The 15,640-nt window shown below is 38.6% G+C and overlaps 1 protein-coding gene across 4 annotated transcripts in view; it reads left to right on the plus strand.

Moving 5' to 3' along the window:
* FRMD3 (FERM domain containing 3) overlaps nt 1-15,640 on the plus strand; it is a 292,382-nt gene that overhangs the window by 156,284 nt on the left and 120,458 nt on the right. For all 4 annotated transcript variants that reach the window (XM_072836922.1, XM_072836930.1, XM_072836912.1 and 1 more), the window contains one exon: nt 1,258-1,300. In XM_072836922.1, coding sequence (XP_072693023.1) covers nt 1,258-1,300 — 43 coding nt within the window. The remainder of the gene's footprint in view (nt 1-1,257; nt 1,301-15,640) is intronic.

Raw genomic sequence — 15,640 nt, forward strand, 5'->3', positions numbered from 1 at the left:
ATCTTACCCCCTGGATTGGAAACTATTGATTTGGCCACTCAATTTATCTACTCCTGGGGAAAGAAGGAATGTTTATCAAGAGTAGTGTGTTTTAGAGCAGACCTTCTGGGGAGGCAGCATGGCCAAGGCGAAGGGCCTGTGCTCTGGAATCCCACTGTGCACTGGTTTTATCATTTATTCTCTAGGTGACCTCAGGCCAGTTGTCTAATGTCCCAAGCCTCCTGATTTCTCATCTGCAAATGGGGTGGTAGTGCTGGCCCTGGCATTTAGGAGACACTCAGCATATGCTAGCTCTTACTAGATTTTATGGTTATGCATTTATATCAAAAGGTAGGGGTGTTACAGAACTCTGAGGCTTAACTGGATGACACAAGGGTGTAAGCCTCCACTGATGGTAAGTGTCCTCCTTTCCTCTCTAGTATCAAGTGTGATGAGTGCCTGGCAAGTGAGGGTTCTCTAACCTCCTGATGGATACCAATGGCACTCCTATTGTCTTTATAAACTGTGGATGTATAGAGTGATGCTTCCTGGCATGCCCTAAGTGGCTTCAGGGACATCATGGTTAGGGATATCAAAAGCTACCTGGCTCTTAGCATGTAGAGTGAACTGGCTGCTGGGATCAGCATGGTATCTGCTTCAAATGCTTGTCACTAAATGCCATTCTGAGCTACTGAGGTCGTTGGGCTTCTTTGTTTTGTGATACAGCTAGTGTTTCTTCTGGATGATCTCAGGCCTCTGAAGTGATATATTTAAAGTCATTTGTTCCTCCCTACTGTAAGGAAGAATTGCCTCTGTATGATTGGGCTAAGGCTCACTTGTCCCACTGTTCACAACAGAGGCTACCTGGCAGGGAAATAGGGTACTGTAGCTGTCTTGGACTGTGGCTCTTTGAGGTCATGGACATCAAAGTCCTTAGCCATCTGTGGCTTGCCCAGAGCAATGGAACCCCATCACCTAGGATCCACTAGAGCCACGAGAATATCCAGTTGAAGTGTATGTTCTCTCCCTAGTTCTTCTCTCTTAGTATGACTCAAATACTACTCATAGTGTTAATTCTCTGTAATTTATACCCTTGCCTGTTGCATTTTTATTATGGAATCATTTGTGTTGATCTGAAGAAGGTGGAACCTTGAGGAATATCTATGGGAACCAAGACTGTGCTTTGGAAAAAGATTGTATTGAATTTCTTTTAGTTATTAAGTATGCATCGTATGGTTCAGCCATTTGACCCATAATCTCTGCTTTTTTTCTCCCTAGCACTGGCTTGAACCTAACAAGTCCATCTCCAAGCAAATGAAATGTAAGTGTCAATCTCTGGTTTCACTTTTGCTGTGAAATGTCCAAAGATAGGTTCTGTTTCTTGACAAAGTTTCTGCTGCCAGGGAAGAAATGGCAGGAGTTGAAGATCTGTGGGTGGGGGCCTCTCTCTCCCATTGGAGAGAGAGTGAGTGAGTTCTCTTATTTGCTAGCCTTTGCCTTCCTTGCAGTTACTATTACCATCGCCCTACCTTCATATTTCAAATTTGAACAGGATTATTGGAATTAGGTTGAGGATCTGTTAAACATAACCACAAGGTGCCAGGTGCCTTTGGATTGTGGGAATTGCTAGTAAGTGGTTGAGGGTGGGAGGTGCAGTTTTAAGGGGATGAGAAAAGTTAGGTGTATTTTGAAACTAGATTCTTGCCGCTGACTTTACTGAAGATTGTATTATTCTTTTCTACTCTTCAAACTCCCTACAATAATTTCTTCCCCCAAGTAATTGCTTTCAAGCCCTCCTGTTCTGAACTGCTTTTTTTTTTTTTTTTTTTTTAATTGATGAACTCTTAGGGAAGTTGCCTTGGGAAACATCTTTCTAGAACATCTGGTCATCCACTTTGGGTGTTGTGAGGAGGGTGTTGTGATTGGATCCAGGATGATATGGTGTTTTGTCTTGGTAATCTGTGCAAGGCTGTAGTCAGCCTGCTTTTATTTATGATTTGGAGGAGGGCTTCTGAAATGCACTTCAGAAATTCATTGCCTGCCCTGAAATCCATTTATCCCTCCATGTCAACTTTCCCAGGGCTCTGAAATATAGGAGATAAATCAGTTTCTCATCGGAAATCAGTTTAGCACATATTATGTCACTTACCATTATTCAAGGGATTCCTTCCTTTTCAAATATAAAGAAATTATTTTGGGCAGGGCTTTTAAGTCGGAAAAGGCAGAAACTGAATGCCGATGGCAAACTAGCAACCAATACATCTATTCCTTAACCTTCTTTTTTTCCCCCTCTTGTTCCCTCCCTCTTACCTCTTCTTCTCTTTGTTCCTTTCCATTCCTTTTCCTTCCCTGCCCCATCTCTCAGAAGCAAACTCTGTCTGATTAGTGCAGGAAAGACAGCCAGGTCGTTCTGGGGAAGGCTGATACCCATGGCTGCTGGGAGCCATGGCTGTTGAAGGAACTGGCAGGAAAGTTGAAACAGGAAGCAGCAGGGGTCATGCGAAGTCCAGAGAGGTCAGTCTGTTGTGGTGAAGCTGGAATAGAATTGGGAGAAAAATCTAAAAAGAAATAGCAGGACAGAAGTATCTGGAAGCTCTATATAGAATGATATGCAGGATAATAAGAATGAATTAGTATGTCTAAAGATATTGCTGGGGCACCTGGGTGGCTAAGTCAATTAAATCTCTCTCTCTCTCTTTAAAGATTTTATTTATTTATTCATGAAAGACACAGAGAGAGAGGCAGAGATACAGGTAGAGGGAGAAGCAGGCTCCTCCCAGGAAGCCTGATGCAGGACGTGATCCCAGGACCCTGGGATCCCAACCTGAACTGAAGGCAGATGCTCAACCACTGAGCCACCCAGGTGCCCTGTGTCTAACTCTTGATTTCTGCTCAGATCATGATCTGAGCTCCTTACTCAGTGGGAAATCTGCTTGAGATTCTCTCTCTTCCTCTGCTCCTCCCCTTAGTTGCATACATGTGCATGTGCATACACACACTCTGTCTCTAAAATAAATAAGTGAAAAAAATCTTTAAAAAATTGCTGATGCCTAGCTTTTATCCTTAGCTACTAAGTTTTGATATTTTTGTTTATGTGTTTTAAAATGTTTAGACAATTTTCCAGTAAGCTTATTTATAGTAAATGGTCCTTTGATTTTGGTTCTTAAATGTCACACGATATTTTCCTTAGGCTATACACACTTTTAAAATATAAATTTATCCCTTAGATGTATTTCAGCACTTAATGGAAGACAAAACTTTTAATTTGTGAGGAATTTGCTGCTTATGAGCTTTGTCCCCATGCGAAGTAAATCTGAACAACCAACTGAAAATTTATAAGGTTTGGTAAAAATGTTTTAAAGATTGACATTTGAATGGTAGCCAATATCAATCTAATGACAAATGAAATCTGAATCTGGAAAGAAGAACTATGTAAAATTCCATTTCTATACCGGACTGGTATACTTATTGGTTCTAGGAACTGGTAAAGGTCTTATCCATCACCCAGTCTTCTGTTATATTTTTGAGGGCATAACTGAACAAGAAATCATGTAATTTTCTAAGGGTCACAGATCTAATTTTGTTGATGACGGTGTCTTTTAGTATCAAGAATTTCTGTGTATGTATATATACATATATATATGTACCTATATAAATACAAATATGTGTATGTATATATATGTATGTACATATATGTATCTATATCTATATATCTCCCAGAAATATTAACTTTACTGTAAATTAGAACAAATTTTAAACTAAGATTTGTGTATTATTAACCTAGAGAAACTGGGTTCAACTCCTGGGACTCATCCATGAATCTATCAAAATTATATAGTTGCAGAACTCCAGGCAAGTTTATTCATGGGTATGTGTATACCTTTAATTCTTTGATTGCCTTTGAGTATCCAATGAGGGCAAAATTTCTTGGAAGAATGGTTTGATGGCAGACTTTCAGGCAGTATTATTTCTTAATAGTGTTTTTAAAGACAGTTTATTTTCATTTTACTTGCTATTTAAAATTTTCCCTTTTAATGAGATATAATTGTCATGTAGCATTGTAGAAGTTTAAGATCTATAACATAATGATTTAATATATGTGTCTATTGCAAAATGATTACCACAGTAAGATTATTTAACATCCATTACCTCACATAGACATTCATACCTCATGTATTAAAACAGGTTTTAAATGACGTCCATAAGTTTTCTTAGTTCGGAAGAATTTAAAATGAAAACCCAAACTATTTCTTTTCTCTTCCACTTATATCCCCAAGCTCACTCCACAAAGAAATAACTTAACAATATTTTACATATCCTTCTGAGATTTCTTATGTATATATGTAAGCTTCCCCATCATATATAAGATCCTTTATAAACAAAACTGAATCAATCTCTCTATATTATTTTATATCTTACTATTTTAAATAGCTTTAGAGATTTTAAAAATATCAATATTGGTATCATTTTAAAAATGCCTTTCTGGGGATGCCTGGGTGTCTCAGTGGTTGGGCTCCTGCCTTTGGCTCAGGTCATGATCCCAGGATCCAGGATCAAGTCCCACATCAAGCTCCCTGCAAGGAGCCTGCTTCTCCCCCTGCCTGTGTCTCTGCCTCTCTCTCAGTCTGTGTCTCTCATGAATAAATAAATAAATCTTTAAAAAATGCCTTTCTGATAATTACATGAATATAGAACAGACATCAAAGTATTTTCTAATAATTTGCTATTATGCATTATGCTGTAATAAACATGCTTGTATATATTTTCTTGCATGTTTGCAAGTACATATATACTAGAAATTCCTTTTAGAAGTGAAATTGTTGGATGAAAAGGTATATATTTTACCTTTCTTAGTGATAAATATCCATTTAAAGACCTTAGAGTAATTTACTCCCAGTAATATTATGTGAGAGTGTTTGTTTCCCCCAAATCTTGTTGAAAATAGATAGAATCACACTTATTTTTATGATGACTTCAAATTTATTAAGGAAGAAATATTTAATTGAAAGAATAATTAATTGGACAGTTCCTTAATTTGGTATACATTCTATTTTATTTTTTAAAAGATTTTGTTTATCTAGAGAGAGTGCATGTGAATGGGGGAGGGGCAGAGGGCGAGGGAAAAAGAATCTCAAGCAGACTCCCTGATAAGCATGGAACCCAGTGTGGGGCTCAGTTTCACAACCCCAACATCATGACCTGAGCCAAAATCAAGAATCGAATGCCTAGCCAACTGAGCTACCTATGTGCCCCAGGGTGTACATTTTAAAGCTGAAAAACTTCTTAAACCAAGGTCTTATTTCTCCTCTGAACTTAAATTTTATTCTGTAAGTGAACATGTAGTAAAATTGACATTATTTTGGTGTATAGTTCTGTAAATTTTAACATATAGTTTTGTATAACCTCCAGTAGAATCAGGGTAGAGAATAGATCCATCACCTCAAAAACCTCCCTTTGTGCTCCATTTTGTAGTCATGAACCTCCACCCCTAAGCACCAGCAGCCCTTGATTTGTTCTGTCAGTATAGTTTGTGTTCCTTTGAGATTGTCAGATAAATGGAATCATATAGCATGTAATCATTTGAGATCAGCTTTAATCAGCTCTAATAGCTCTGAGATTCAGCCAAGCTGCTATGTTTGTCAGTACATGATACAGAAAATTATTAAATAATAAAAGTTGGTCTTTGAAAATATCAAGAAAGTGATGAACCTCTAGTAAGACTGATAAAGAAAAAAGAAGACACAAGTTACCAATATCAGGAATAAAAGAGGCTATCACTACAGGCCCCACAGAACAACTCTGAATATGTAAGCTTGACAGCTTAGATGAAATGGGCTCATTCCTCAAACACCATGAATTACCAAAACTCACACGATATGAAATACATAACTTGAGTAGTTCTATGATTATCAAAGAAAAGAGGATAAATTTCCAGATAAGAAAATCTCCAGCCCATGATAGCAACATACTGTTGCTATGTTGCTGCCAGAGCCCCCTTTGCCTTAACTAGGAGCTTCTCCTGGAGCTTTCCCCATCCATAGTGATGCCTTTCCAGTATCTCTGAGTTCTGTCCAGGGGATACCAGAGGGAAAAATGTGGAGATTTCAACACCAGTTCAGTGATCTTGTGAATTATTGACCTTTCCCACTCTGCCTGCTATTATTTACTGTCCAGGTTTTATGCATTCAGTGGGAAAGGTGGGGTGAGTACAATTAGTCAGTACTTCCTGAAATTGGAAACTTTGAATCAAGCTTTTTATCATTTCTTGTCAACTAGGTCAAAATGGAAGTAGGCTACATGATTTGGGCAGTGTTGAGGGAAATGTCTTCCTCATTGCCCTATTCCATCATTGTGTGTCCATTGTGAAATGAAATGACCTTTGATCTTTTCCTTTTCAGAGTATTTAGATAGAAGGTTGTCTACAAACAAAGTATTAAATGAAGTGGCATATTTTGGATGTTTGATTTTCAGAATTTGTTTTCCAAGTAGGAATAGTGAGTGTTCTCACTTATAACCTATAGCTTTTAGCTTCATTCCCATAACTGTGGAATGTAGCTTAGTGTGTATACATGAGTGGCATGCATCAAAAGAACAAAACTTTCATGTCTTGCAGGATCTATGTAGTCAAGAGATTTTTTAAAAGTTACACATTATGACTCAGATGTGCATAAGTGTGACATTTATTTCCCCATGACTGAATTCAGTTTTCAGTGAGCCTCTTTCCTCTGGGGGCAAAAAGTTCAATCTTGCCATTTCAGGGTAACTCAAGATCTGCCAGTTTAGAATTTCATCTCTTTCAGGAAATTACTCAGTGAATTAATTATTTAATCATAATCACTTCAAAGTGCATACTTCTATATTGGGGTATTTTTTCCCATACCAATAGCTTTTCCTTTTTCTCCATTCCCAGATTGGCATCATGAGGCAGGGGATGCTTATGTATCAGCATGGCAGCAAGGATGACATCTCTCTTGTGCTCAGTCCTTTGAATCTTCCCCTGGCCTGTCTTAGGTGATTTGGCTTTTGGTTGCTGACATCTTTCTTCACTGCATCCTCTCTGAATGTAACTGGTCCCACTTGGCTTTTCTCAGTCTACATTGGCCATGTGCTGTTGAGACTGCTGCCCCGGATCATGGTCTTGTCCTGCAAGTCTACAGACTGTGCCCTCTGGTGATCCCCATTCCAGGTGTCTTTCACTCGTTGGCTCTCAGCAATTCTGTATTTACCACTGGGACAGGTGGATGTTACTCAGCCTCTTCTGTGCAGTGCTTCACTTTAGCCTCAGGAAAACTTATGTCCCCTATATAAGGCTCCTTCTCTGCTTAAAAGTAGTATGGGGCCATTTCTTCAGTGCTCTCCAAAGTCATAACAGAACACTTCCCCAAACTCCTACGGGATTTATTTGTCTTGTTTTTATGCTTCACCCTGTTTAGCCAAGCTAGGGTGTTGAGGGGTGGTGGATGCCTTCTCATAGTGGCAGATAGCATTTTAAATGTGGTTTTGTCCTCTCTGGATCTCTCCAAGCTCTCTACTTGCCTTCCTTCTCCACCCTCTCCCTACAATTAATAATGGCTTTTATCCTTGGATGCAGGATTAATATACTAAAACAATACTTATATACAAGCAGCAGCTATTTCTGAAATGTAATGGGAAAAAGGGCTATTACCTACACAATAGCAATCACAAGGAAAAACCTAAATTTCTCATAAACATAACAAGAAATATGCAAAATCTAAATAAGTAAAACTATGAAATTTTACTGTGGAGTTACTGTAGACAAAAAAAAGGAGTTCAATAAATGGAGACTTCTTATGTTTTCCATTTGATATTGTTAAAGTCAGTTCTTTGCAAATTAGTATATACATTCAAATAATTTTCAAATCAAAATGTCAGTGAGATTCTTTATGGCATTTAACAAACTGATTCTAAGGCTCATTTGTAAAAGAAAATGCTCCAGAAAAGCCAGTAAATCTGTGAAAAAAGAACAATGATAGGATAGGATTCTTCTTTTATTAGGTAGCAAATCAAGGCATATGAGCTATAATAGTCGAATCCTCATGGTAGACACAAATAGTAATTAAGATAGACATAGGAATAGGAAAAGAAACAAAGCCCTAATCTCAAATTGGCCCATTATTTGTGAGGATATGGGTTATGATGAAGATTGTATTTCATATCAGAAATAGAAAGATTATTCAAGCCATGATTTTTTTTGGACTGCTTTTCCACTTGGAAAAAGAAAAAAAAAAAAGCTAAAGACTACCTCACAGCATATATGCAGTTAATTCCAGATGTATTCAAAAGCCCAATATATTTAATAACATATAGAAGTTTTAGGTAAAAATTTAGGACTATTTTTTATAATTATGGAGTCAAACAGGGCTTTCTAAGGAAAATAGAAACAAATAACAAAGCAAAATGCTGACAAATTTGTGTAAAAATTAAACTCATGTACAAGAATATTTGCTCACTACCCAGAGTAGATTTTCAGTAAATATTTGTTGAATGAATGAGTATAAGACAAATTATAAATAAATTAAAACAAAGTAAATAATGGGAGAACATTTGCCAAATACATAACAAGTACTAAATATACAGAATATATAAAGTGTGATGGTATAAACCCGAAGATTAACAACTCAATAAAAAATGTGAAAAGACCCATAGAAGGAATAAAAATAAATGGCCAATAAACTCATGAACAGATGCTCAATATCATTAGCAACAAGGAAAATGTAAATTAAAACAAGGTGTTTTTGTTACACTGAGAAAATGGTTAATACTGATAATATCCAGTTGATGAGGATGAGAGTTACACCTCCAGCGGGGGCATATAAACTGGTAAAACCATTTAGGAGGGAAATCTGGCCATATCTTTCTAAATTAAAAATGTATGTGTTTCTTCACATGCTAAGGACAATTTGTGCTTGCATTTTTGTTGAAGTGCTCAAAAAAGTAGCTGGAAGGTAATATAAAAATTTGGATGATTTGATTACATTTTTGTTGTTGAATTTAAATTTTCTCTAAAGGTATCAGCCATCACTCATTTGGACTCAGCTAATTAGTTTTAAGTTTTTCTCCATGTAGAATAAACTACCTCCTATATGAGATTCTTGAATTTTAATTTTGCAGTGTGCAATGATATGCTTCATGAGTTAGTTTAGAATGGTTAACAGTATTCAACATCAGAATTTATGAGATGAATGAATTCAGAGAAAGTGTCTAGGATATTTAAAGTATAAATCAGAAATAAAAGTATAGATGTGTTTTTAAAAAAACCTATGTCTCTTGATCTAACAAGCTCATCTCTATGAATCTATCGAAAGTGAAATTTATCCAAGCCCAGGTATATATTATGCAAGGTATATATATTGCAGCATTGCTTATAGCACTGAGAATTGTAAGAAATAAAAAGCCTGTAATTTTGACAAGGCTAAATAAATTATGTGGAATACATACAGTCATTAAAAGGAACAAGACAGGGCAGCCCAGGTGGCTCAGCGGTTTAGTGCCACCTTCAGCCCAGGGCCTGATCCTGGAGACCTGGGATCGAGTCCAACGTCGGGCTCCCTGCGTGGAGCCTGCTTCTCCCTCTGCCTGTGTCTCTGCCTCTCTCTTTCTTTCTGTGTCTCTCATGAATAAATAAATAAAATATTAAAAGAAATAAAAAAATAAGGGATCCCTGGGTGGCTCAGCGGTTTAGCGCCTGCCTTCGGCCCAGGGCATGATCCTGGAGTCCCGGGATCAAGTCCCACTTTGGGCTCCCTGGATGGATCCTGCTTCTCCTTCTGCCTGTGTCTCTGCCTCTCTCTCTCTCCCTCTGCGTCTCTCATGAATAAATAAATAAAATCTTAAAAAAAATAAAAGGAACAAGGCAGACTTATAGTATTGATATCGAAAGATTTATTAGATATATCTTAGAGTTAAGAAAGCAAGTAAAAATTCCACATGTAGGATGATCTATCATCTATATATCTAACATCTATCTATCATCTATCTATCTATCTATCTATCTATCTATCTATCTATCTATCTGAAAATAAACAGATTATTTGAGATGAACATGTAAGTGCAGAGAAGGGCCACAAAGGTGTATACTAACTACTTACCTCAGGGGAAGAGAGTAGGGTAGAGGGAGATGAGGACACACATTATATTTAATATAGTATATGGTTGTATTTTATTATATAGTTATTCTCATTAGGAAGATCTGAGTAAAATATATTTTCCTAGATCACTTGGTAATAAAGAGAAAACAAAAAGAGAAAGAGTTTTATGTAAACATTGAGAAAGAGAGGGAGAGAGAAAGTAGGGGAGAGAGGAAGGGAGAAATCAAAGTGCATTATAGATTAAGAAGGTACATCCAGGTAAGGGCCACCTGGATGGCTTAGTGTCTTGTATCTGCCATTGGCTCTGGTCGTGAACCTGGGTCCTGGGATCAAGTCCTGCATTGGGCTCCCTGCAGGGACCCTGCCTCTCCCTCTTGCCTGTGTCTCTGCCTCTCTCTGTGTGTCTCTCATGAATAAATAAATAAAATCTTTTTAAAAAGAATGTACTATAAAAATACAGACTTAGATGAAAGAAGACCCACTTCCAGAGAGGTTCTCTGCTTAATCCTGGCTGAGACCTGATTAGCCCAGCAGGGAAGTTAAGATCACCTTCTTGCTCTATTTATCAGATACTGTGCTGTTGCCAAGCACCCTGAAGGGATAGGGGTGCTTGAAAATGACTTCTGCGTGCAAATCAGGGTAGAGAGGAACCCCATCTTCTGCATAATACCTGGTGCGACTGGGCCCTAGAGCACTGTTGAGTCAGGTTGCTGGCTGGTGTCTGTAGTGCTCCCTCGCTGAAGTTACAATGGCTCTGCCTGGTTATTGTCACATTCTTTAGCCTTCCAGCACCCCTTGAGGCTAATTTAATGAACAGTTCCCCTTGCTGCTAAATAATTTCATCAGTGGAGAACACATCTTCTTCTGTAGCATACTGAGAGAATACCAGGAGCCTAGATTTTGCTCTGGTGTAAGGAACAGAAGGAGAAAAACCATGGGTCCCATGCCTATTCATGAGGCCAGTTTGGATGTCTGCCTTCCACCACTTTTGTTCTTCCAAGGACTCCTCTTGCTGAGTAATTAACTTCCTCAAGGGCTGCCATAACAAAACTACCCGCATTGGTTGGCTTAGAACAACAGAAATCTATTCTCTCACTGTTGTAGAGACTAGAAGTCTGAGCTCAAGGTATCAGCAGGGCCATGCTCCCTCTGAAAGCTCTTGGGGAAAATCTTTCCTCGCCTCTTCCAGCTTTTGATGGTTGCTGGCTGTCCTTGGCATACCTTCCTTGGCTTGTAGATATTTCATTCCAATCCCTGTCTTCCTCTTCACATCACCTTCTCTCTGCAATTCTCTGTCTCTATGTCCAAGTCTCTCTTTCCTTTCTTTTAGAAACATACCAGTTATCGGCTGTAGGGCTCACCCTAACCCCGTATGATTTCATGTTAATTACATCTGCAAAGACCTTATTTCCAAATAGGGTGACATTCTGATGTTCTAGATGGGCAGGAATTTCCAGGTAACGCTGCCCAGCCCACTATACCAAGTGGCCTCCACTCAGATCTCCCACATGTTTTAATATTTCTATTTATTATTTTGGTTACTTTCATGCTCTTGCTTTGTGGCTCGTTTCTTCATTTTGTGTGTGTGTTCTTTTTCTGTGGAACTTGATCATATGCTTCTGATAGTAAAGCTTCACATATTTTACTTCTCAAAATACCCATAGTGATAGTAACCCCATCTCTGACCTCTTGGGGCAACCTATCCCATTGGCCTCATTCATATACTTGTCTAGTCCTATCTCCAGTGTTTAGTTTGGAAAATTTCTTCACCTGATCCATGCATATAATCAATTTACAATCAATGCTTGTAGACTAGAATCAAAATACTCTTTTAGGGAGCAGGTAAAAGATGTTTAACCACCATGTTCTTTAAAAGCAAATCAAAACACACACCTGAACAAAACCCATTGCATAGATCAAGTAACTGTATGTCCCCATTTTTGTGGTTTAGTTTTGACTGGTTTTGTTCTTTCTAGTTTTCTTCATTCCATTGTTTCTATACAGTTTTGGAAGCTAGCTCTTATTACTGTATGCAGAGCAACTATTTTTCTTCCAGGTACAAATGTTTCATCGAAGATTTCTGTATTTGAACCTTGTATCAGAAAGTTCATGCTGTTTGGGCCGATAAATGGTTTTTAGTGTTGCATTCTTTTGTTTTTGTTTTTTTTCCAATATGGAAAAAAATAATGGTAACAATAGGTAATGACAAAAAAACTCTTTATGGTGTGCAATTTTAAATGGCATGCAGAGTTGATAAGCCACAGATTCATAATTTTTTTTAACCTTATCCTTATGTTATGGTTGGTAGCGACACTTACGCCATTTTGAGTGGGTACAGTGGTGGGTTCTTGGGCTTTATGGAGAACCCAGAATTCTTCCTTGTTAGAAGGAGGGAATTTAATGGGGTATCGAAGAAACCAGAAGGAAAAGAGCATCTCCCATATGTCACTGGGGTGTACTTCCAGGGGCTTCCCTTCAGGAGCACCCATGTTTTTTCATGATGGACTGCATGATTCAAAACTACAGCTTGTATTGGTAGTCTAAATGTCTGAATGAGAACCCTGATGTACCAAGAGATTCCATACTTGGTGTAGGAGTACTAGAGGTGATTCAAACATGGGTCAAGTGGGCAGTTTTATTCATGTTTCCCTTTGGTTGGAAACCCTTTATAATGCCTCATTTTTGGATGTGATTTTATAGTGTAAAGTTTTAGGGTGAAGTTACATAAGTAATTGAATTTGGCTGTTATAATTATCATTATTACTAGTTGAGTCACACCTACCAACATGACTCCTGAGGGTGTAGTTATACAACATCCGCAGCAAGCAAGCACCTGGATCTCCTGCCTTCAGTTTCATGTATTTTTGTTTAACTCACTCTTTCTTTCTTTCTTTCTTTCTTTCTTTCTTTCTTTCTTTCTTTCTTTCTTTCTTTCTTTCTTTCTTTCTTTCTTTCTTTCTTTCTTTCTTTCTTTCTTTCTTTCTTTCTTTCTTTCTTTCTTTCTTTCTTCTTTCTTTCTTTCTTTCTTTCTTTCTTTCTTTCTTTCTTTCTTTCTTTTCTTTTCTTTCTTTCTTCCTTTCCTTTCCTTTCCTTTCCTTTCCTTTCCTTTCCTTTCCTTTCCTTTCCTTTCCTTTCCTTTCCTAAAATTCTTGAGTCATTACCCTATACTCAGGGAGCAAAGTGAGAAACCAAAAGATTCATTCTGACTTGCTTTATGGAGATACTTGCTTTATTGTGGTGTCTAGAACGGAACCCTCAATGTCTCTGGGGTCTGCTCATATAGGGCTAGGTCAAGTTTAAGGGCTCCCCTTCATCCGCATTAAGTTCTTTTTTGCCCTCTAGAGTAGTAACAACTCTTAGGTCTCAGGCAGTCTTCTGAGTGCCTTATGTCCTTAACTCATTTCATTCTTATCATGAGCTCTGTATCTGGGATATATGAACTATGGCCCCTGGCCCAAAAGCAGCCTGCCATCGCTTTTTTGTAAGGCTAATAGGCTAGAAGTAGGTGTCCTAGTTTTAAATGGATAGGGGAAAAAAGCAAAACACAAGACTTTGTGACCTGTGATGATGACATGAAATGAGACTTCAGTGTCCTGTTTGGAACACAGCCATGCCTATTGGTCTATGCCTTGTCTGTGGTTGTTTTTGCACCATACCTGCTAAGTGTAGTAGTGGAGGCAGAGACCTTGAGGCCTGCAAAATCAAAAGTGTTTACTCTCTGGCCCCTTACAGAGAAAGTTCGCTGATCTCTAGGCAATTGGTTCCATTATTATCTTCATTTTACAAAGGGGGAAATGGAAGCTGAATGGTTTCAGTTTGGTCAGAGCAATTTGTCCAAATGCTGAACTTGGGTTAGAAATGTTGGATCCCGGGATCCCTGGGTGGTGCAGCAGTTTAGCGCCTGCCTTTGGCCCAGGGCGCGATCCTGGAGACCCAGGATCGAATCCCACATCAGGCTCCGGGTGCATGGAGCCTGCTTCTCCCTCTGCCTGTGTCTCTGCCTCTCTCTCTCTCTCTCTGTGTGACTATCATAAAAAAAAAAAAAAAAAAGAAATGTTGGATCCCAAAGTCCTTATTAGAGCTTCTCCTGAACAGCACAGGCAGCCAGAAGATTCCCAGAACAAGTGTTTGTGAGGTAAAAACTTGGAGATCTGGGATCCCCTACATGCATGTGGGTGGGTGGGTGTGCCTGTGTGTATGATTCCAACCCAAGAGAACTGTAGCAGGAGGAGGATGAATTAAATACAATGAAAAAACCCTTTCTGCTTTGGAAGTAGAGGCAACACAGTGCCAGTAGCATCTTGGAGGGTGCTGGTTGTCATTTCAGTAGACGAGTGATGGAGGGATTATCACTCTTGATGATGATGATAGTAACAGTTGTTGCTGAATGATCATAATCATTTCCAACAAGAATAGAGCAATCCTTATGAGAGGAGTTCTCCGGCTGGCTCATTAAAACATATCCTAAGAGTTATAGTTTGTTGAATGAGTGAGTAATGCTCTGCCCTTTTGGTACCCAAGTGTCATTTTGCGCATGTGCAGAATGTGCTCCTGAGTGGTTTTATCTTGGAAGAAGCAGCACCAGTGAAAAACATTGGTGTCACTATGCATGCTGCATAGTGGGTTGTATGAACAAAGTGAGGTGTGCCCCTTGGTTTTCACTGTGAAGCCTCCACCCCACTCCCCAAAAGACATGGGAGGGACACTGTTCATTTGTTTAGGAATCAAAAAATGGTATCTTTTGTGCTACAAAGGTGAGGAACCCTGATGACTGCTTGGGGCCCTTTGGAGAATAAGCCTCATATTTGCAGGAGAGTAGAGGTCTTCCTGGAAACCACAAGCTCCTTGCTATGTTTCTCCCAAGTCTTAAAATCTGACAAAAGGATCATCCCCCCGCCTCCATGGACTCCTAGAGGAAGGAGGCACAGGAGAGACATAGTTCAGGTCGAGACACTAGTTTAACATCTGCTGAAGTCACTGTCTCTAAGCTTCAGTTGGGGTTTAAAGGAATTTGGGAAGGGGTGCCTGAGTGGGCAGCTCAGTCAATTAAGCATCTGACTCTTGGATTCAGCTCAGGTCATGATCTGAGGGTCCTGGGATTGAGCCCCATGTTGGGCTCTGCAGTCACAGCTTCAGATTTTTTCTATGACCCTCCAACCCTGCTCACATACTCTCATAGATAAATAAGTAAATAAATAAATAAATAAATAAATAAATAAATAAAATATTTTAAAAATAAAAAAAAAATAATGTAGGAGTTTTCGTAGCTGTTAGCCTGAGTGTACCTGATAAAGATCATGCGTTTACATGTATATTCCTGAAGGTATGTTTTTTGTTTTCCTATAGCTCTGTATGATAACTGGAGGAAGACTCCTGCCTTTTATGAAAGGCTACTAAGTGATGTTTCTCTCTGAAAAAAGCCCCCAAAACTTTATTTTTGTTTTGTTTTGTTTTGTTTTTGTTTTGCAAAGATTTGAGAATGGTCATTGGTTAAAACTAGAAAGCCGTCTTCTTTGTTTTTACCCAGGACCCTACTCAGCTAATCATCAAGT

This window comes from Canis lupus, chromosome 1, assembly GCF_048164855.1.
Source record: "Canis lupus baileyi chromosome 1, mCanLup2.hap1, whole genome shotgun sequence".
In the NCBI taxonomy this organism is placed as follows: Eukaryota; Metazoa; Chordata; class Mammalia; order Carnivora; family Canidae; genus Canis; species Canis lupus.